At 29.4% G+C, this 24,244-nt stretch overlaps 2 protein-coding genes across 2 annotated transcripts; one reads left to right on the forward strand and one right to left on the reverse strand.

Moving 5' to 3' along the window:
* Window positions 1–4,113: 4,113 nt before the first annotated feature.
* Window positions 4,114–15,778, reverse strand: Vlet (COMM domain containing 10 protein valette). Its single transcript, XM_016055041.4, has 7 exons — window positions 15,584–15,778; window positions 10,434–10,524; window positions 9,132–9,239; window positions 8,933–9,004; window positions 7,080–7,163; window positions 5,390–5,554; window positions 4,114–4,429 (listed from the first exon to the last, which is right to left on the reverse strand). The coding sequence occupies exons 1-7, from the start codon at window positions 15,613–15,615 to the stop codon at window positions 4,391–4,393; spliced, it is 591 nt and encodes a 196-aa protein (XP_015910527.2). The 5' UTR covers window positions 15,616–15,778; the 3' UTR covers window positions 4,114–4,390.
* A 98-nt stretch (window positions 15,779–15,876) lies between these two features.
* Window positions 15,877–16,742, forward strand: LOC107441692 (DNA-directed RNA polymerase II subunit RPB4). The gene has a single exon (XM_043047201.3). It carries the CDS (start codon window positions 16,037–16,039, stop codon window positions 16,463–16,465), a length of 429 nt encoding a protein of 142 aa, XP_042903135.1. The 5' UTR covers window positions 15,877–16,036; the 3' UTR covers window positions 16,466–16,742.
* Window positions 16,743–24,244: the final 7,502 nt, after the last annotated feature.

Below are 24,244 nucleotides of genomic sequence, written 5' to 3' on the forward strand. Positions count from 1 at the left end.
TTCAGAAGTATAAATATAAATAGTGGAGGGTTTGAAATTAATTTTGATAAACCTGGTTTACTGGAACAAGTGTTTGCCAAAATAAAATGATGGTTCTGATATTTTGAAAAGTGATATTTATATAAATTGCTTGATCTTTGTGCAAAAAGTGCTACCAAACCTCAATTAGTATAAATGTACCAGGTGTCCCAAAAATAATTGATGGATTTTGAAAATCGACGAAAAAAAACAGAACGCAGTAGAAATGTGGGGTTTGCATTATTATTATTATGCTTGGGAAACTAAGACATTTCAACCCACCAGATTACACATTCAGTTAAACTTCATATCAATAGGAGGCGCTGCAGGAAATAATATAATGCATATTGTCTGTACACAGCTGTGTTCCATACGATTTATCCAAAATTATGAATATCCGCTGTACTAACTGATTGTAAAACTGACAGGAGATGACATGGATTCAATCTCTGTTCGGTTTTTATGTCTACAGCTCCACCTATTGGTAGAAAGTTTAACTATATGTGTGACTGGTGGAATAAAATTTTCTAGTTACCCAAGCATAATTTATTAATGCTGCAAACCGTCCATTTTTATAGCAATCCATTCTTTTATAATTGACTTTTCTAAATCCATCAGTCACTTTTTGGACATCCATATCTACACATAGACTCTGTCACTTATTCTAAACAAGCATTTTTCGATGTTACTACTATACTTCATTTAATTTTTATTTTGGCTAATGCAGGCTACTTGAAAAGGTCACTAAAAATAAGTTTTAATTGGATCAATATTCAACTTTCAACAACTAACAAGTCTAGAAAACAAAATATATATCGAAACAAGTTTTTATCGAAGTGAAATTCAATGGTCCAAGATTCACCACGTTGTATTTCCTTATTATTTTTTAAAAAAGAAAATTTCTTAAGTGCATGCATGGCAGTATTCATTTGCAAAAAATATTTTATATTAAAAAAATTCCAACATTTTAAAATTTATTATATCAAACATAAAAAGTTGAAATTTGCTAAAGATGGATAGGTCCTCTTACCTTTTAATATTTCTCAATTGTAACAAATAATTTGTATGTTACAATAGCATGATAATCAGTATTACATGTTGGTTGATGATGTTTTTATCATTTTCAAATGGTTTCACATTGTCAAATTAAACTGTTAGCAATGAGTATATCAGTTTCAGCTTCCATTTATAATATTTTTCACACTAATGTGCCAATGTCCTCATTATCTTTTTTCGCTCTATACAATCCCACAAAACTTCATAGAATTTTTATTTTAATAGTTTGACTACTTTTGCTAAGATTTTTAATTGCATATTTTATTCCATATTGCATTATTTGTTTTGATAATTGTATTTGAAACATGCTAATTCAGTTTGTATTCAAAGTATTTTTTAATTTTATTTTTACTTTATATTAATACATACAAATTAAATGATAGAATTTCTTAATGTCTGAATGTTTTCAAGTTTCATTTCTTAAAGGCATATTTGTTTAAATTTTAATTCATCGCATCACTCAAACTTAACTAAATGAGCTTATATATATTAACTTATATAGGATGCCAACTATATTTAAATGATAAAACATTGTTTAAGTAAGTTTTTTCATTGTTCCCAAGTTTTACTTTTATTTCTTTCTTTAATCAAGATTTCTTTATTGAGATAAAGTTTATCTACCCCAGATGCTCCTTTGGTATGGGTTTCATTAGTTCAAACTCTCAATGTCTGAATTCTTTACATTAAAAAAGTTAAATAAGCCCAATATCTAAAGTTTGTGTCTATTGTGATATACACTATCCCTAGTCCAACTAATTATTCTTGTGATATCGTCTATACACCGAATAGCTCAACAATTGTAATGGAATATTATGTATTTGCTTTAGTTGCTCAAACAATGCAAGTAGACAGTCTTGTAAATTCCATAAAATTTATATAATTCTGTTATCTTATAAAATTATTTGTGAAGAGAAAAACATACATCTGTTCTTTATATGTATATAGTAATGAATTTTAAAAATAAAAATATTAATGTTAAAGTTGTGTCCTTTTATTTCACGGAACATTCATAGCCGGAGACAATTATTTCAAAATTATTTTTTAAGGGATTTCAATCTCAACCCCTATTTAATTTGAGTTGGAGCTTCAGGAAGAAAATGTTTTTAGTAAAATCTTTAAAGATTAAATGTTGCTCACACATCGGGACAGAATCACACATCGTCTTCTGTCTTCATAGCTTTGCTGTGAGTTTTTTTTTCATACCTCGCACTCTTTTTCATTAACTATCATTTAAAATTTGTTTTTAACAATGTCTTTCATTTTAAAGATTATGTAAAATTTAGCATTGCTGCATAAGCTGTTATATGATTCAATTTCAGAGCAGATACCATTTTCACTGATTTTACTTTATTAGAGGATTGTTGCAATTTGGTTGGCAAAGTATTTTTTTTCCATCTCTATACTCCCCCCCCCTCAATTCACTCAGTAAGTTATACTGCAGCAAGTTCGATGCATTGAGTTTTTTAATGTGCCTTGACAGTACCCATGATCCAATGTACAAGCCTGGTTTTTTGAGACTATCTTCTAATGACCACTGTAAAAGTTACAGTAAATTTTTACAAAGGTCAGATAACATGGACAATGCTCGAACTGGTCCTCTCTCTCCATGCTTATAAGACACTTCAGCTATGTCGGATTTAACATACATGCCTGCCGTTAAGTCAGCCACCAACATCAAATTAATGCACGATCAGTATAAAGAACGTTAAAATGACATTTCTGTTGGATTACATTATGCAAACATTTTAAATTAGTTGGAAGTAAAAAGTCTGGATTCTTATCAAGATTTTCCCTGAAATCATTGCCTGCCATCATTCTCATGTTTAAATGTTATTGAGTTCATGATAAAATAGCTTCAATTTATGATAAGTGCTATTTTCAAGCCCAACAATTGCTTATTTACAGACCACAATAAAATCTTATAGAAAAATTATAAAGCACAGCTTGTTAGCAAGTTTAATTTGACCCAAAATTGCAACTAGTCTTTATGTCTGTCTTGGCAGCATAAAAGAAATAGTATTCAGTTCTAAATAATTATGTATTTATTTTTAGAATCCCAATTTAATACTTAACAAGTGCGTGTGTTTAAACAAGTCTCCACATCATCCAACCATGGCCAAGCACCTAGCCAAATTTTTAGGGTACTAACTTCTAACAGCCATGGTAGTAAAATTGCATAATTTTGACCTTTCTCACATGACGTGGATAGCGGTTGAGCTGGTACCCTTTTCTCTCTAAACCTCCACATTATAAGCAACGAGAGGATTTTCAGTTACGCATGATTTAACTTTCACCATGTTGCGTATAAATGAGTTGTTTCGTCATCTGTTTAAACAATTCAAATAAAGTTTTTTTTCAATGTGTAAATCATTTTTAATTTAGCATTATTTCAGCATAAAATAATCACTCGAAGTTGTAATGTATTAAAAGGGTCGATATTTTATAAATTAGTCATTTTAAAAATCTATTCAGGTTTGCATTATCTTCCACTTATTTGATGTAAAAGGCATTATTAACACTGTTTATACAAAATGAATTCAATTAACTCTATCTCATATCTGGCTAATTTGTGAAATTTCTCTATGGCTAAAATTTTCATCCTAGTGTGCATTAAGAAATTTATTTGCATCTAATTGCAACTTAACAAATTTTTACGAATAGTATCAAATTGAAATTTTTAGGTGCACATTTATAATATTACATTGAATTTAAAATATCTTTAAATACTTGTAGTAGGTGTATTCTAAAAAGTTAAGCCAATAATGTGGCATTGAATATTTTTATTTTTGAATATAATCTGCTATTTCCAGTTTTTTTTCTTCCAAAATAATTTTTTGATGCTGCGTTGTCTCTGAGCATGTTTCCTGGCATTAATTTCTATTTTCGAAAAATATATTTTTTTATTTTCAAAAATGATAAATTTAAGGTGTTTAAGAAAATAATATTTATTAATTAAGGTTGGATATTTATTAATTAAGTGATGTTCTCTGTACATCACTTAAATCAAAGATTACTTCATGAAGAAGACTATTGCACAAATGAGAAAAAAAACTATTTTATTTCAACAAAAAGGGTAAAAAAAAATTATAATAATTTAACAAAACTCTAATGTAAGTTTTAGCATTAATTTTATATTAAATGATATCTACAATTGGTAAAATATAATTACAAATTTTTAATCAACCACCAATAATGTACATTAACATCTCTTTATGAAAAAGTTTACAATATAAAATACAATAGAATTATAATTTAAGATAGTACATAATATATAAAATAGTAATACAGTATTTTACAAAATGCAGAAAATACATCTTCATCTAAGGGCATCTAATTGAGTTTGAATAACCTCAAGCTAAAAGAAAGAGCAAGTTTTACAGTGTGATGTAAGATATGTAAAAATGTTTTAGTTCAGATTGAATGATTATTGAAACATTTTGTTTAGTTTTCGGAAGGGGGAGTATGAGTTATCAACTGAATAATTTGTACTGCTAGTTATTTGAAATAATATGCTCTAAAATATGAAATTTTATGTTATTACAATTTTATATTAGAAAATTAGAGAAATTGAATTTAAGGATTCGACTAACCATTTAAAATATTTAATAAATAAAATATATACTATAAAATAGTGAAAAGATGCAGTCAAAATAAACTTAAGTTTAACATATTCAAAGAAAACACAAAATTATAGGAGCAAACAAAAAAATCCCCCCCCCACATACTTTCAGAAACCTGTTTTTTTTCCTTCACATTATTAGGATTTCTAATACTGTGTGCATTGTAATTTGATATTTTCTAGAATGTTTTTTTTTATTAGTTTAAGTTATGTAAAATATTATACATAACTTTAATAAGTAATTAAAATTTTTTGACCCTCTTCAGTCATATTTCATAAGCCTATTTCAAAACCTCTAGTGTCAGTTGGAATAACTCCTTCAATAAAACTTTTAATCATTACAACGAAATTGGTATAGTGTAATCAAAAAGATCAATTAAATTCGGTCGACTTTTTTCTAAAAAAAAAGCTCAGAATTCTCATTTTAAAAGTGAGTCCTAAATAGTAGTTTTATTAAAACGTATTATGATAATCAATTAAGATACAAGTTTCTAAACGTAGTTACATTTGTCATTTTATTTTTCATCTTTGATCAACCATTTACTGATCTGATTTAAATGATTTTTAGAATAAATTTTACTATATTATTAACACTAAGGTAATTCAAGTTTTAAAAGTAATGATATGCAATTAAATTAAAATTCACAAGCAATTAAAAGAAAGATGACAAAATTTCAAGAAGTTTTAATTTTTTACCTGATTATAGAAAGAATATAATTCATCATGTGACAATTCCATTTGCAGTTTTTCTGATCCCTCATTTGAAGCTAGTGTTAGTTCCATTAAACCTATTGGAACTTTTAATTTACTCATAGAAGAGTTTGCCATTTGTAATCTCAACTCCCAATTTACATCACTTAGCTGAAAATAAATAAATTTGTAAATATTTTATTAAAAAATTTATTGTATAGAATAAACATGACAGACACAAGTTTGTTGCATTAAAAGATGTTAAATTAACTGAAAAGAATTTAAAGGGGAAAATAAGATGTACTACTATTTTAATGATAGTTTGAACAAAAATTATTAACATGAAATTATTAACATCATTTAAACTAAACAAAATCTATTTTTCTCTATAGGCCAAGTCTAAGACCCTTTTTTATACTATAATGAACAAAATATAATTTTAGGTAACATTTATGAGCAAAAAATTTTTTTATTAGAATTTTTATTATTATGAAGCAAATTTTAATCACTTGATTTAATTTAAATGAATTCTTTTAGAAGAAGGGATTTAAAAACTTAATAATTTGAAAAGCATTTTTAAAATTGGATATGGAATTTCTATTTTAAATTAAGCAGAAATAAAATGCAAACAACCTCTATACAGCTTAAATAAACTCACAACACTCTTAAACACATGAATCAATAAGAAGTAACATCCTGTTTTACCTTGCTATGCTAACAAACAAGAGTCTTAAGCATGGGTATTAAATTTTACACGCCCTTTTAGTATGTATTTCTGTTTAAATATCTTACATTGTTTGCTACCATACTTACGTCTGTAAGCCTCGTGTTGGACTTTTTCAGTGATGCACAAGGAATCATTTTAGTCTTGAATTAAAAAAGCATGGGTATTTCCCTTATCTGAATCCAAAAGACGTCAACTTCTGGAGTTTACTCCAGAAGTTGACGTAAGAGCTTTTCAATTATGAAATCACTTCTTAACTTAGATTTGACTTTCAGGATTTCTTGTAAATGCAGCTTAATGTTTCAAATTAGTACTTTGTACACTTTTTAATAATTTTTACTAAATCTTTTAAAGTCTTTTAATTTTGTTTTACGATTCTTGTTGATCAAAGTTTGATTACAGAAGTTTTACTATTCTTAAGTAAAAGGAATAATTTACATCTATAAAACTCGAATTTAATGGCATGGGTATTTCCCATGCCATTAAAAAATCTGTTTTTATAGGAAATTTCATGAGAGTTATAATCAATATGTTTACAGCCCTAAACCTCTTAAAAATATGAACAAAGCTGTTTTCATACATTAATATTTGATAACATGATATTTCAGGCACAGTTACAATTTAACACATTTTTTTTACTAAAATATATGATATATGTGCACCATATGTAAGACTTCACTGTGGAATTGCCCGAATGCATATTGCTATGTTTTACGTTCTAAAAAACATCATGAAACAGAGGGAACATCATTAACAATTAAGCTTTTAGGACATAAATAGTTTAAAGAATCCAAAATAATTTAAAAACTTGCATAAATGCAAAAATTGGGAAACAAGCTTAAATAAAATATACTACAAATTTTCACTACAACAAACCTAAGTATAAAATCATTTAAAAGTTGTTTTCTTTTACAAAGATTAGTAAGTTAGTTAAATTAAGTTCAAATTGAAAGCTACATTTGCAAATTTTACCTGTTTTGGAGCAATAGATTTTTGCTTGAGTTTTTCTACAACATTTTTAGCATGAGTGACCCAAGTTTGAACAATGGTTGATATCTGCATAAAATTTTTTTTTAATTACTATAAGTTATGAGAAATATTGAAAAAGAAAAAAACAAAAGCCTTTACATTTTTAACAAATAATTCTAATTAGCAACTCAAAATCATTAATGAAAAGGAAATTCACAACAAAACATTTTTAATACACTAGAAATAATATCTTATGCATGATATGTGGGTAAGGGGACACAATAATTATGCAAATACATTTTCTTCAAATACTAAATTAATTGCAATTGTATATTAAATTCAAGAATGATGAAAAGCACATGCATTATTTGTTTAATAGGGTGCTGGTTTAAAATTAGTTGTTAGCATTATTTTTTTGTAAAAATGTTTTGTTATTATTTGACAATTATTCTTTGCTTTTTGCTGTATCATTTGTTAGGCTTTTTCTAAATTTTTTAAAGTTTTAATTTTTTTAAGAAAGTTAACATTTTTTAAAATGGAAAGACAAATATCAATTGTATGATATAATTAGAGTAATTCATGACAATGTACACATTTTTAAAATATTTTCCAATAACATTTGTTACAATTACCTATCATTTTGAAATGAAAATAAAATTTTGCACAGCATGTTGAAAATAATATGATTGAACAGTTTCTCGCCCAATTTCTCAAATACATACCTGATTAATATTTGTCTGAATATTTCTGATGAAAATCTCAACAGGTTAATTACAAACAAAATAACTTTAACAATAAATTTTTTTTTTTGCATCTGGTGTTGTTGAATGGCATATTTTGATTGCAATATAGCTCTTTCAGAACAACCTCAATATTCAATTCTTCACTAGAAAAGCTCTCATCAATTAAACTCTTTACTGTATATTCCCAGTTCTCCAAATTAAATTAGAAAACTAACTGAAATTGGTCAAAATCAGAATAAATAAATAAATAAAATCCTGGCATGCACAGAGTTTGTACTTAGTACTTCTTAAATGAAAACTACATATATTCTCATTATGCCACTGGCACATTATGATTGTGGTCTCTTTCTTTCTTTTCAGTTATTCAATATAAAACCTTTTTTTTTTCTTCAAGAGAAGAGGGGAATTTGGAAATAATTTGGAAACTAGTGAAATGGTATCAAATTAAATAATATGTATATTCTAGTTAAGCAAATCAAAATATATAAAATTTTGTTTGACATCAAAATTTTATATCTAGAAAAACTCAACAATGAATTTTGTTTGACATCAAAATTTTATATCACACTTTGAGTCATTTTCTTGCAAGATGAAATTAATGAACAAGGTACTTAAATAGGACAGATTTGATGCAGAAAAAAATACTAAATTGTATCAAATTATCTCAAAAAGTTTTTAAGCCAAAGAAAAAAAAAACATTAAATTATCTTTAATGAATGTACAAAAAAACTAATCTAACATTATTTAATGTAAGAGTAGTTTTATCTTAAATTAATTAAAGATAATTTATTATTGTTGCTTTTTTCTTTGATCAAGTAATTAATATCAAATTAACCAACAAAAAATTAGTGTAAGGTAAAACTAATGAACAAGATACTTATGTATGATAGAATTGATGTATAAGAAAATGCAAAAGTGTTTAAAGTTTTCTCAAATCAATTTTTAAGCCAAAAAACGAAAAAATAACTTTTAAAAATTGAATATGATTTTTAAATTTCAAGGATGGAGTAACCAGGAACACAGGTAATCACAACATTTTATATATTTAACAAAATATTATAAAATGTTGCATTAAAACTTAAATTATATTCTTTTAAATTCTCAACGACTTACCTTTTCTTCATTTAAATCTATTTGTTGCAAATTTTGGCTCAATACCGCAGGTTTAGCTACATGATATGCTGCCTACAATATATGTATATACACATTATATAAGTCCAAATTGCATTTCAAAAAATATATTATTTTAAAAATTACAAAAACATAAGTAAATAAATAAAAATAAAATAATTAATAAAATGAATCTTAGTACCTGTTGGAAAATAAACGTGAGGGTCTGTAATATTAGTTTAAGTTGCTCTTGATTAACTGCCAGTGAAACTTCTAATTTGGAGCACTCTTCTTTAGTAAATACTTCTTCCTTTTAAAGTAAGTTAAAGTTTTAGTACTATAAAAGTGTTTGAAAGAGCACATTTTGAATTTAAATGAGATAATTTTTTCAAACAAAGTACAGGGTGATTATAATGAAAACTTCACATTCAAAACGCTCTAAATAAAGAATCATAGTTCAAAATGGCCTGATATTTTGTCTGAGCTGAGTGTAGTGTAGATGAAACTAGAACTTATTTAAGGAAGAAAAAAAGAAATGGTTCAGAACTTGAACGTTGGATGGGCTGAACTTTTCTTAACATAATACTAAAAAAGGTAGGTCAGCTAAAATTCAAATGTAAGGTCAAAAAAGTAAGCTAAGTATTGTTAATAGGTATTATTATTATTTTTTTTACTTCTGTGTTAGTTTTAGTAAGTATCTAATGCTCTATATTTTATAATGAAATAGCTAAAAAATAATTTATTTCTTTGATTGCCCTACATAGTAATTTTAACACTGAAAAAAATTATTTTCAATTTTACTTTTTAAAGAGAAGAATGATTGGGGGATAATAACAATATAACTGACATAGTAAACAATAAAAAAATTACTACAGTAGGGAACCGATTATCCGGAACGACCGGGGCCATCGCTATTCAGGATAACTGATTTTTCCGGTTTTCTGAATCGCTACAAAAAGCCATTTTTTTATTGTTAAACCTAACTAAAGAAAAAAAAGAAAATTTGGAAGTAATCTTAAAAAGAAGAAAAAACCAAGTAATACACTAATGATTATTTCTAAAATGATGGCAAGGTAAACATCTTTCAAAAAAGAAAGAAAAATCCTAAAATCTTATGAGGGAAAAAAAAATATATATATATATTTTTTAAAAATTGTGGGAAAAATTGATGGAATTTCGTTCCGGTTTTTCGGTTTTCTGATTTCCGGATAACGGGTTCTGTACTGTAAAATAGCATAATGCTATAACTTAGTGAGCATATTTAAAGATATAGATGCATTTTCACTAACGTTTCTACCTTCGTATGGCAGTTTTTCATGGAAAACAAAAAAATTTATTTAAAAATAACCAAATTGAATAAAAATACATCTCTGCTATAAAATATAAAAATTAAAAAAAAAGAAATATTAAAGAGGTACTAACAAAACTTATAAATTTAGACTAGGTAATTACAGAAATGATTTTTTTTTAATAAATAAGCATTATATATAATTACAAAATTGACCTTTGAGTGTATTTTTTGGAGTATCCGATTCAACAATAATGGGAATTTTGGCGGTTCCAGTCCATTTATTAAAGCAACAGCTTTCTGAATTCTAAAATAAAAAAGCAAATCAAATGATATTTTATATGGATGTCAACTAATAAATATTGAAAAAGATGAAATGAATAAAAACTTATCAAACACATAGATAAGTGCGTGGCAGTTGTTTATTAATTAATAAACTATTTCGAAAAAATTTCAGTCATCATTTGTTATCTTGACAATACATATCTTCCATTAAAAGGTAATGGTGATACTGCCTTCATTGTTACGACAGTGTATATGTCGGCCATTTTAGAATTCACTGACTAATAACAGTTTCTGTTATTGTTTAAACTTTGTTATGCTAGTTTTAATTGCTACCTTAAAATTATTGTATATACATTATAATATAGTGTTATAATTTTATGCTTCTTAAAATAAATTATCTTTTTTACTTTGTTCGCATGTGTAAACCTAGCAATTTTATCTATTTATCATATTTAGATTTCTTACTAGTTATCATCATAAAAAAAAAGAGACAGTTGAATTTACTTGCATTTGGTGATTTTGCATTGGCGGCTTTATCGACTGTTCTAACAAAAGGGAAACGTACCAAAAATGTAAAAATCTTAAAGATCCTTTATTTCCCAAAAAGATTAATAGTTTCTTCCTTAAAAAAATAATAGCATTTGGATCTTTAAAGATTTAAATTCTGTGACTGATGAAAATTGTTGTGATGTCAACCGACGTCACCTTCCGTCATCCCATCCTCGTCATCTCATCCTTGGTGGTATCCAATGAAGACACACAATACAATACGTGGCGACGAGAAGGGATCGTATTCCACTGATCCTATTTCACGAAAATTGGAATTCGACCGCACGGCATGACGAAGTTCAACTGCAATTGGATTTCTTGTAAAGATGCAATTGGATATCAATTGGATTTCTGTGGAGAAGATTGAACGCCATGAGTTGTTCACGAGATCCAATACCGGTATTATTTAATACTTCCGGTAGGTGTTTTAAATGTTTAATTGCGTTTTTCTATTTGCGATATTTTCGTCTGGCTTAAGTTAAATTTCATACTAAGATGGCGACGGTAGGCTCTATTCAGGAATTTGACACTTCAAAACCAAATTCATTCGAGTTATATGCTGATCAAATTACTTACTTTTTGGAGGCTAATTCTATCGTTGATGATAGTAAAAAGCGTGCGACTCTTTTAGCTGTTTGTAGAATTAAAACATAGTCTATAATTCGGACTTTAGTTTCGCCTAAAGAAGTTACAGAATTTAAATTTCAAGAATTAATTAAACTTTTAAAAGTTTTGCAATTTAACCTAACTTTTAAACCTAAACCTTCAGAAATATTTCGACGTTTCAAGTTTCATAAAAGATTTCAATCAAAGTTAGAATCTGTGAATGCTTACGTTACTGAGTTAAGAAAGCTGGCCGAAGATTGTAATTTCGGAGAAACTTTGTCAGAACGTTTACGAGATCAATTAGTCTGCGGTATTCGTGATGAAGAGATTCAAAGAAAATTGTTGGCTGAATCCAAATTATCTCTTGAAAACGCTATTTCTGTTGCTGTAGCATCTGAGGTTGCTGCTTCCCAATCAAAGCATATTCATACCCAAAATTCTTCTTATTCTGAGAATTCGGATGTAGTTGATTTTGTACGTGGTAAGAACAAAAGAAATAATGCGCGATTTAGTAGACAAAATTCTAATGTTTCAGGTAGTAGCAAATTGCAAATTCAAAATTCTAAAGTGTGTTTCGGTTGCGGAGGTAAACATGAACGTTCAACGTGCAAATTCAAAAATGCAATATGCCATTCTTGTGGTCTTAAGGGTGACATTGTAAAAGTTTGTCGGAAGAAAAATAAAGTTCAGTTACAAGCGTTTTTGGGGTTGATAAACTTTTATAATAGTTTTCTAAAGGGCAAAGCTACTAAAGCTGAAGTATTACATAGGCTTCTAGATAGGGATTCAGTGTGGAAATGGTCTAAAGTCCACGATGAAGCTTTTCGATATTTGAAAGAATTGTTAAGTTCCGAAGCGGTTTTGGTTCTGTTCGATGAAAAATTGCCGATAACTTTAGTTAGCGATGCATCTCCGTTTGGCGTAGGAGCTGTCTTAAGTCATGTTCTTGAAAATGGTTGCGAAGCACCAATAGCTTTCGCATCGCGTACGCTCACGTCGACAGAAAGAAATTATGCGCAAATCGACAAAGAGGCGTTGGCAATTGTGTTCGGTATAAAAAAATTTCATCATTTTGTTTATGGACATAAATTCACTCTTATAACTGATCATCAGCCTCAGCTAGGAATTTTTTCAAAAAATAAGCCTACTAAAGAAATTTTGTCTCCGCGTATGCTGAGATGGTCTTTAATACTTAATGCATATGAGTATACTCTAATTCATAGACCAGAGAAAAAGATTCAAAATGCAGATTCTTTAAGTAGACTCCCAAAAGAGACTGATAAATTTGAGGTTCCCGCTCCTTTAGAGGTATTGTTTACCGAGGACTTACAAGATCCTCCGCTTCAGGCAGCAGAAATAGCAAAATCAACATTGCGTGATCCAATTTTGTCAAGAGTACTAAATTGGGTTTTGAGAGGATGGCCAAATGAAAAACCAGATAAAAAATTTCAGACTTTTTTTTCAAAACGTAGCGAACTTTCAACCCATCGAAATTGCTTGTTATGGGGTAATAGAGTAGTTATTCCAGTGTGTGGAAAATCACGTGTTCTCCAGGCTCTACATCTGGGACATCCAGGGATCGAAAGAATGAAAGCTCTCGCACGTTCATACGTGTGGTGGCCAGGCATGGATCACGACATAGAAGTGCATGTTCAAAGAATGTCAACAGACACACCATGCGCCTCCTAAAGCTCCAGTGCATCCATGGGAGATTCCAGAGAAACCTTGGTCCCGTCTTCATATAGATTTTGCAGGTCCGTTCCAGGGACAAGAATTTCTCATCATAGTAGATGCTATGTCAAAGTGGATAGAAGTGCGTCATATGACTTCCACGTCTGCTTCTGCAACAGTCGACGTCCTGCGAGAAATCTTTGCTACCCATAGGATACCAGAAGTCATCGTTTCCAATAACGGAGGTCAGTTTCGAGCATCGGAGTACCAGATTTTCTTAGAGAGGAATCTCGTCCGAAGGGTCATGATTGCACCAAGACGTCCGTCCGGAAATGGTCAGGCTGAAAGAACAGTCCAGACCGTCAAAGATGCCCTAAGACGCATTGTGAAGGGAAATTGGAGGAAGAGGCTTGCCAAGTTCCTTCTTCAACAACATTGTACTCCCACCACCACAACAGGTGCTAGTCCTGCGGAACTGTTGATGGGGAGGAAGCTAAGGACCGTCTTAGACTCCATCCAGATCTGACGGCTGAGAGGAAGTTGAGACAGGAGCAAGATGCGTATAGAAAAAATGGTAGTTCTCTTCCAAGATCGTTCAGTGCCGACGATCCAGTCTTTGTGAGAAACTATGGACATGGTCCAAAGTGGTCTTCAGCAACGATAATTAAACCTACAGGTCCAGTTTCCTACCAAGCTACAGGAGGCGAGGTAGTTAAACGACATGTGGATCAAATGCGGAAACGTATTCCTGATCCGTTGACTGTTCCGTCCGACCCTAGTGTATCATCTCCACCAGCAACGAGTGTTGAGACTGAAGTACCAGCTCCCATTCCTTCCAGTGCTTATTCTAAGAGTTCAGTAGTTGAACCTACAATACCAAATCAAGAGTCTTCTGTTCCAGTTCCAGAACAGACTTCCAGAAACTTGAGGCCCAGACATACCATCGTCAGGCCAAGCAGGTTCAAAGACTTTGTTCTATCCTAGGGCAAAGGGGTGTTATGATGTCAACCGACGTCACCTTCCGTCATCACTACGAGTCAACGACGACAGCCTGTAGTTTCTGAATAGCGGCGCTGCCTTACCTTTCCAGAGAGTATATATACCCATTCCTAATAGATGTTCATCGCTAACCTTGTTACGTGTTGTAAGCATGTTATTGTTATGTTATGTTTTATAGTTTCATTAAACTTATACCTTTGTTATTATGTGTCTTCATTGGATACCACCAAGAATATCTCACAATACAATAAAAATGATTAATAGTGTTATAATAACAACTTTTTCAAGAAGGTAATGCAACAAATTCTAACACTTAGTGTAGTATATATTTTTTTCTTCAAAATAATTTCAATAAGAAACTTTTACTTTCAATTTCAAATTGTTTAAAATTTGCTGAATCATATATAGCTGATTTAGAGCAAGGTATTTCCCATTTGCTAATAATCTATAACATAGTTTAATGCAAATAAAAAAAATAGAAAAGTAAAAATACAGCAGCAATTGTTGTACACAGAATTTTTACTTTTATACCAACTTTAAAAGAACAAAAATATTTATGGTACATAATAAAAAACCTACAAAAAAGAGAAAAAATGAACTGTTAAACAAACAAGTTAAAAAAACAAAACAAAAAACAGCACAAATACATTGATTATTTAATAAAGTACAAAATATATTAAGTACGCGGCATACTAACAAGACAAATAGATTGGTCTATAGTAAGTTTGGTGTGCACAATCTACGTTGGAAAAAAACAGTAAAAAAAAAGTGGGTTATTTGTGACCACAATGAATTCTGTTTTAATGCCAATTGATAATTTATCTTAATTATTGCTTAGAATAAGATAACATTAATTAGTCTTTAAAAGATAAAGTATGAGCCCAATATTTCCAAAATTTATTGTATTCTTAAATTTTTCTAAAAAGAAAAATTATAACAGTTTCCAATTTCTGTCGAAAAACTAATCTCTTTTTTCTGCATACATTTATCTAGCATTTGATGATGTAAAATCTTGAATTTTCAAATAACTACTTGAACTGTGTTTCATTTTTTTTGAAAAAAATAATTCGAGTTTAACAGCTTGTTTTATAGCAAGTTTGGTTTTTTTTCTTCTTTCTTCCTAGAAAACAGGTTATTAAACTATGTGTATGATGAAGAGAATACAAATAATAATGTTTAGGTATTAATGAATTAAAAAAATGCGATGTTTAATAAAATTCAATCTTTAAAAGGGCGGAACATTAATACGAAAATACCTTTCACTTTTAACGAACATAGAATTACTCATCTTGAAACCAACAAAGAAAACTTCTTCTAACTATGTTTTGCTGTAAATATATTAATAATAATTTTAAAAAATTCTTATCTGTCAAAATTAGAAATATCAAAATTTTGGTAATTAAAATTAGTTTTTGTTTACAATGTGTGTTTATAGCTGCCTATTTCTGTGCAATACAAACTCCGCAAATTTCTTCTACTTTGCAAACTTATTTGGATTTCGTTTAAAACGGTCAGTTCAGATTGATAAAAGATCCCATTCCTTATGTCTAATTGGTTGATTGATTGTTGCTGTTATGGTGCCATTTGATTATTTTGATCAGTATTCCTCTTTAATTTTGATCAAAAATCGAATTAGATTTGTATTTGAAACTTTGCAGAAAGTAAAATTTGTTGTTTTCTAATCTATAAAATTACCACATTTTTCATCAATGTCTGCTAGCGCTCCAAGTTATGTTCTCGATCAAATCGAAGAAGATGCTGGTGAATTACAATTTCCCAAAGAATTCGAAAATGCAGAAACTTTACTTGTGTCAGAAGTTTTAATGTTACTAGAGCATAGAAAACAACAAAATGAAAACGCCGAGGAAGAACAAGAACTGCCAGAAGTGTTCATGAAAACCTTGAACTACTGTCAAAGATTCAGTAGATTCCGAAACAGAGAAACAATATCGGCTGTGAGAAGTCTATTGACACAGAAAAAGGTACATAAATATGAACTTGCACAGCTGGCGAATTTGTGTCCTGAAACTCCAGAAGAAGCAAAGACTTTAATTCCGAGCTTAGAAGGAAGATTTGAAGATGAGGAATTACGCCAAATTTTGGATGACATTCAAACGCAGAGAAGCTTTCAGTACTAAGTTGCGTGACAGCAAATCATTAACTTTTTTTCTTCGGATAAAGCATTCTTCTCTTTGACTTGAATCTCTTATTTGTTTTTAAGTTAAGTTTTATCAGGTTTAGTAGGTATTTTAAATATGAACTGTTTTTTACTGAATATTTTTACTTTTTAATACTTTCAAGTTATATAAAGCTCTTGAGTTACATAAAGCTTACAAGTTATATTATGTTTACATTTGCTCTCAGTCATCATTTCATTATGTATAATTTTGATAAAATAAAATTTTCTAATTAACAGATTATTGTGTTTCATTTGAAATGAGTACAAAACACATGAGAAATTTAGAGTAGTATTTTATAAATTTTCTTGTTTTTACTTTTTCAATATAAAATCAATAAATCAACCATACATTTTTGACTAGTGAAGGATCAAAGAAACTTATTTAGTTTTTATGTTGTGAATATTATGTCACTCACAGGAATATTTCCAACCATATTTTGATCTGTCGTGCCAAATAGATTTTGAACTGACAAATTTAAAAAAAATTTTTTTTTTAGATATTTGTCTGGGGGTGGAGACGAGTTATACCTTTCAACTTGGTCCCTTTCTGTGATGTTTTTTTACTTTCTTGTGGGTCACTGCCTGGAAGTTGCCATGACTTGGCGATTATTCTGCCACAGATCACAATATGATGATCTCATCTCGCTAATTACAACTAATGTCAAAAGAGAATTTTTTTTTTTGTCAAAAAAATATTTATTTTTTAGAATATACGAAGCGATTAATTTGAGGCCCCATTAATTTAAACATGATTTTAATCAACCAAGCATTTTCGTGATTTGACAAGTCTGTATGGATATTTCACCGTACTGAATAACTTTCTCATGAAATAAAAAAGATAAATTCATTTTTCAACAGGAAAAACAGCTATGTTATCTCTAGGTACTGCTAATGCTCAGAGAGGATTAAAAGAATTATTTTTGTACTAATTTTATTTGGTATTCTCCTTACAGGTACATCTGTATTGATAAATTCTTGTTAATAATCATTTTAAAAATGGTGATAATCTGAATATTCATAGATATTTTAAAACATGAAAAATTGCTATTTTAGCAATATTGAAATAAATTACTTTTAATATGTGTTGTGCTATTTGATTATAAATGTCATGTTTCAAATAATTAGAGTCAAAAAAACAATTTGAAGTGCAAATTTCAATAACAATGCTAAGAATTGGTGTTTACATAATTGTATAAATTATGGTTTCCTTATGGCAATTCAAAAATTGAATTATTAGAAGAGTTTAATGAAAAAGCATATTTTTCTTGTTAATGACTGAAAAACAAAATAGAGGTATTAATATATGTCAGCAAATTAATTTATTTCAAAATGTTATAAGTTATTAGTTTTGTATGAAATAAAAACTTTTAAATAAAAGTTCTGTGGTTTATTAAATTATAATTTTTGTTAATTTATTTATTTTATATGTTTAAAAAAGATATTGTGATTTAATTCAATGTTTGAGCATACAATATATTGTGAGCTATATGCAAACCACTAAAAGAAAATTGATAAAAGTAACTTCTTCTGTGCAGCTGAAATTATCAAGCTTGTTTTACCCTCGCTCATTAGTCTCACTTTAAAAGAAGAAAAATCAATTTATGGTGATAATGAAATGTAAGATATTTTCTTGTTGCACTTTTATTTCTCTTATTAGGGAAATAAATTAAGGATGGATTAGTTTCTGAATTATAACTTCATTATGAGTATTTAGTGACAATGTGCCAACATCATATACAAATAACATGATTGATGGGCATTATTGGTGAGGTAGGAATTGTGGATTACATCCAGACTAGGATAAATTGAAAAACTTTTTGTAAGTACAAAAACTCTATTAAAAAACTTTCAAGCAATTTATTGACACTTTTTTTTTACTAGTGTCAACCCTTTCATTGCCACCTAATTTTGATGAAATTTGTTAAAAAAAAAAAAACGCTTTTAAAAGTGTTTTACTATATTGTATTACAAACTATGTCGATTATTTTATATATTAGTTTATATTTCTTTAAATTTAGCAGTTTTATTAAGATATAATTATAAAGTTAGTTATTTACTTCGTTTTTCTTTATGCTTGTCTTTCTTTGTATAAATAAATGTGCGTTTAAAAATATATGTATCCATATAACATCATAATTCCTTACGTTTATTTTCTTGTTTCTGATAATGAATAATACTAAAGAATTTTCCGCGACGGTGACAAATTTCCTGGGAACAGTGTTTGCGTGTTTGTGTATATTGATTTAGATATTCAGAAAAAAAAACAATTAAAGCAGGAAAAAGCAATAAAAATAAAAGATATGTGTGTAGGCAAGACAGCACTTATGGGGCCACACTGCCTGTCAACACACAGTGGAGCCTTTCTGTTGGCAGTGGAAAAACCAAAGCTGACTTTTCCACTGACAACAGAAAGGCTCATGTGTCTTGGCAGGCAGTGTGTCCCCTGATAAAGTGCTGTCTTGCCAACACACATATCTTTTATTTTAATTGCTTTTTCCTGCTTTAATTGTTTTTTCGAATATCTAAATTAAAATAAAGCAAATTTGGTTTTAGGCGCTTTTCTATTTTGATTTATGTTTTAATTGTTAATTTACCTTTTTGTCTTTTTCTGCATTTGTAAATTAGATTCATTTTTTGATTAGATTTTTTGATTTTTGCGTATTAAGGCTTATCTCCCCCTCAGTATTTAGATATTTCTTAAATTTGACATTTTCATCCCCTATAATATATCAGACAAATAAAGAGAATTTTCATGAATCATCATTGGTTTAAAGTTAAAGACAGGAAGAAAAGAAAATAATTAATCTTTTTGCAGGTATATTTAGCAGATTTAATGTATATATTTTTTTGCATGTGTGGAGTTTAGAGAATTATTGTGACTGTGTTAATTTTGTCTCCCTCGAAAATTAAACCCCTGCAATACCTGTGTGTTACAATATGGGATATTGTTCAAAGTGGTACTTTTAGAGCACCTAATAATGACATGGTTACAAAATCAAGTATTTGAACATAACGGTCAAAACACAGTACCGTCATTCGGGGCTACTTTGTGCAGCGGGGGCTACTTTGTGCAAATTCGAATTTGGCATTTTTCAAGTGCTGCTATTCAGTATTATGTTTATTTCACGTCAAAAATGTGTGGAATTTGAAGATAGAAGTCTCTTCTATTACTACAAACATTTTTTCGAATTTTAAAACAATCTCAGAGTGTGTTTCGTTCATCCAATGTCAACAACTTTCCTAGGACGTTGGATGTCGAAAAGTGTGCGTGGAAACTTTAGTTGTGAAATGCAAAGACGTTGATAAAACAATTGTCGCAAGTGCAAAATTTTTTATTTATATATTAATAAACAATTATATCATGTTAGCGTTAAAAAAATTTGAAAATTAATAACAAATAAACGGAAAATGAAAAAAAATGCACTTTGGGGCTACTTTGTGCAAAGTTTCATTCGTTTTTTTTTTCGACAGAAAAATGGTCATACGTTATAAAAAAATGCCTGGAACGAGAAACTACCGTGATTACACTTTAGAAAAGCTGCAACAATGTTTGCAAGCAGTAGCTGGTGGTATGTCGATTGCAGAAGCTTCTCGGAAGTACAAAATCCACAGAAATATTATCTCTAATAAAATTTACAAGAAACACGTGAAACTTCCTGGCAAACTATTATTTTTCTTCTACAAAGATTTTTCTAATGAATTAATCAAACAATTTAACACATAAAAATATATTTTATAGGACATCAGGTGATTTTGACAGAAACTGAAGAGCAAGTTCTGTCATGTTCATTCAAGGATGTTATGTTCAAATTTAACAATATCATAAATGTTAATAAATATGTAATAATTATTATTTTTGAAATTTCATCCATTTCAATGTTTAAAAATGTATATGGTTTCCTTTTGTTTAAACTCAAATGTTTTGAAATAAACATTCTTTCTAAGAAAAAATTCTTCAAAATAAATGGTTTTTTAGCGCTGAAAATTATTTTTAAACTAATATCTTTACATATCTTGATGTTTTTGTCTTTAAAAATGTCAACAATTAACTTTTTTAACAATTTTATATCAATATTTTACTAAAAACATGATTATTAAACTGAATTCCTATCGCTGCACAAAGTAGCCCCATTTGGGGGCTACTTTGTGCAAGGTATGTTTTGACTTATTATTCGTAAATATTGCATACAAATAATGCCAATATCTATCAAATTCACTCATCTGAGTCCAGTTACGAATATAATATCGATAAATTTTACTAAAGTTTGAATTAACATAGTTTTTTTACATGTCAAAGTTCAAAAACTGCGAAATCCTGCACAAAGTAGCCCCGAATGACGGTAATTGAAAAATAACCAATCTATTTTAAGGTCTAAGTTGTAAACTAATTTTAGGTACCTGTAAAGTAATTTAAACTTTATCAAGTCGATATACAAAAGATCATAGATTTATACAGTTTGAGTACCGCAGTGAATTGACTGGTTCTTAAATCAACATTCCTAGTAGATCACCGAAGTCAAGCTTCACTGGCTGCAGTCAGTGTGCGGATCGATCGGTGTCTACTTTGATCAGCCTGTGCTGGATCGAGGTGTGCGGTATGAGTCTACATGAAACAGTTCTACATTTAAGTATTCCACTTTGCGCGCAGATCGTCTTGCTACCGGTATCATACCCTCTTTCTGAGGATCGAAATTGTGATGGTATTTCTTTGGATCATCCTCAGGGATGTTTCCTAGACCGTCTCCAACAGCCCAATGTGCAGCTCTAGTGTGACGTAAATGAACTACAACTTATACAGTTTGAAAATTTTTTAATGTACAGAGTGTCCAAAAAGTATGGAAAAGGGTGAGTATTAAAATTTCCACACTGGATAAAAAAAAATCTAGCAATACACATGTGAAATATTTTATGCATTCAAAGATATCAAACTCGATCATCAATCTCATCTCTTGTTATGGGGGAACTTCCAGCTAGGAATCGGGCCTGTTTTGGGAGAGGCAGTCGAGATTGATATCACTAGGTAGTTTTTTCAATTCTCGAAATATCTATTTTAAACAATTTTCACGCCATTTAGATTTTATAATTACCGAATCACTCATAAGTCAAGTTGTAATAAACTGTATGACGAATTAGAATACTTTTTCCAGGAAAATCCCAATTTGCCATTAAGAATAGGGGATTCTATAATAAGAAATCGGGAACTTTGAAGTTACTCTTATTTTAAAAAGTTAGTTTTATTTAATTTGCTTTTAAATTTTACCTGTTGAAACGCTGTTACTATTGTGATTATAAATGTTGAAGCAACTACTTTGATTGTTCTCATCACCCAATATTATGCTTTGTGAGGTTTTTACTCCTTGAATTTTTTTAGACAAAAATATATATAAAAAAAAGTATTTTTACGCTTTTATCTTTACTAATAAATGTTTTGAGCGTTCTACGTGCATTTAATTTAGCCTTTCGTTACCTTATCTTCTACTAACACAAAGCAAATTTTGAATTCTTATTACCAGTCAAAGTTACCCATATTGCGGTGTACCTTATATTTATAATATGTTTTAGAAAGCATCTTATAATATGTTTTTGAAAAGTTTCATACTGGTAAACATTAGATGTTACTGCAGATGTAAGACCAAGTCTGCAGACAAAGTCAGCAATTAGTAAAAAAAAAAACTCTTGAATTGACAGTTCTTATGGCCCATCAGAGTTACCCCATATTGCCATAACCATCTAGAAGAGAAATGGTTATGGTATTGCGGTGTACCTTACAGATTATGATGTTTTTATTTTTCTTGCCTTTAACATAAAATATGTTTCAGAAAACTATCATACAGGTAAACATAAGATGTTGCTGCAGACCCAAGACCAAGTCTATAATTAGTCTAAAGTAAATGCTCTTGAATTGGCATTTGTTTTAAATTGAAAAGTGGTCTAAGTCACTTCAAATAATATTAATAATATCTGGATCACAATTTGTATAGATTTTCTTATTTAATTTCTACCACGAGTTCTAAAAATATAGATAAAAGGTGATCAGTACGCTACACCTTGTATATAATAGCTTATATGAAATGTACTAATGAAACTTTTTTTTGCGATAATTTTTATTGTAATAAGCTATATTATTATGAATACAAAAAAAAAATGTTTTGTTAATAAATCGTATAATTAGGAATGCAAGTTTGTCGCGGAAACAAAAAAGACACAAATGCACTAAAAAAAAAAAAGACCAAAAAATACCCTGAAAGAAAAAGACCAAAAAAGCACTGAAAAGCATGCACATAGTACAAATAATAAAATAAAAGCATATAAAAAAGCTGAAAAAAATTGTTTACTATTTTTTATTTTATATGATTAGGCAATATTTATTTTATTTTAATTCAAAGAACAGAATTTCAGTGCGAATTATTGCACTGCATTGTTAAGCTACTCCCGTTAATCTTCAGTTGTTCGTCAAATATTTATTTAATAGGATTTCCGCAGGTTTTCACCACCAAGGAATAAGAATTTTTACCGCTCTCATTGTAATAGCCGATGTTATTCCTTCATTTAAGTAAATGTTTTGGTAGAGGACTAACTAATTAAACTTTTTCTTTCTTTTATGCTCTTATTGCTCTATAAGGGGCAACGTAAGCAAATTAATTTGTTCCACAGCGACTGATCGTAAAGACACGGTTCCCAGTAGAACACCGAAGTCAAGCATCACTGGCTGCTGTCAGTAGCGGGTGGGTAACTACTTTGATCAACCTGCATAGGGACCGAGGGTGCGCGGTATCGGTCATCGTTAAACTGTTCTACCGTAAAGTGCTCGAATTCGCGGAGGATCGGAGAGTGATTCTGCAGAGGATAAAAATTGCGATGGCAAATCTTCGGATCATCCTCAGGAATATTTCCCAGACCGTCGCCAATAGCCCATTGTGTAGCTCTAGTGAGACGTAAATAAAGTTCCAACCTACCTACCAACCAAATAAATTTATAATCCAAGGGATAGAAAGATCACCTTTTTTGGCAGATTTTGGACTATTTCTATAATATTTTCTTGTCAATTGGCTTTTGATCTTTTCTTCTAAACATATCGGACTACCAGATATGCATTAATTACTTTGAAGTGTCACAAAAGTACTAATTGCTGCTAAAATGTAAATTAAAATTTAAAAAAAAATTAAAACAGAAATAAAAATAATATTTTTTTAAACACTTTAAACATGCAAATCGTAACATTTTGAAAAAAATCATAAATATTTCGCAGTATTTCACGCCGCGACAAACTTGCAATCTTATTCATAACTACAAATAGTTTGTTTACGCTGATTTATTGCTAAAAGTTTTGTAGACATTGTTTACAAGTGGTTCATACATTACTTACTGTAAATTATTTTGCATGCAAGTTTCATTAGAGAAGTGATTCATTTATTCTTAAGAAACCCTCGACGTCACGCAGATTGAATGCGCTAAGAAATATTGGAAAAATTAGCTTAAATACATTTATTTCACTCACGCTTCGAAGAAATTAATAAGAATTGTTCTTTACTCGCAAATCCCCAAAGTAAGTTCAGTACTTTTTATTTGAAACAGGATTGCATTTATTTTTAATGATATTACAAAATAATTTCATTTAGTTTTTTAATTTTGTTGGGATTTGTATGATAGAGAGAGGAGATAACTTAATCTGTAAAGTAATAATAAGTAATGAATAAAATAATGAATGGCGATCTCATTAATGTATGTATTTGCTTAT

Source organism: Parasteatoda tepidariorum, chromosome 7 (assembly GCF_982258835.1).
Source record: "Parasteatoda tepidariorum strain Cologne lab strain chromosome 7, Ptep-v5.0, whole genome shotgun sequence".
NCBI lineage: Eukaryota > Metazoa > Arthropoda > Arachnida > Araneae > Theridiidae > Parasteatoda > Parasteatoda tepidariorum.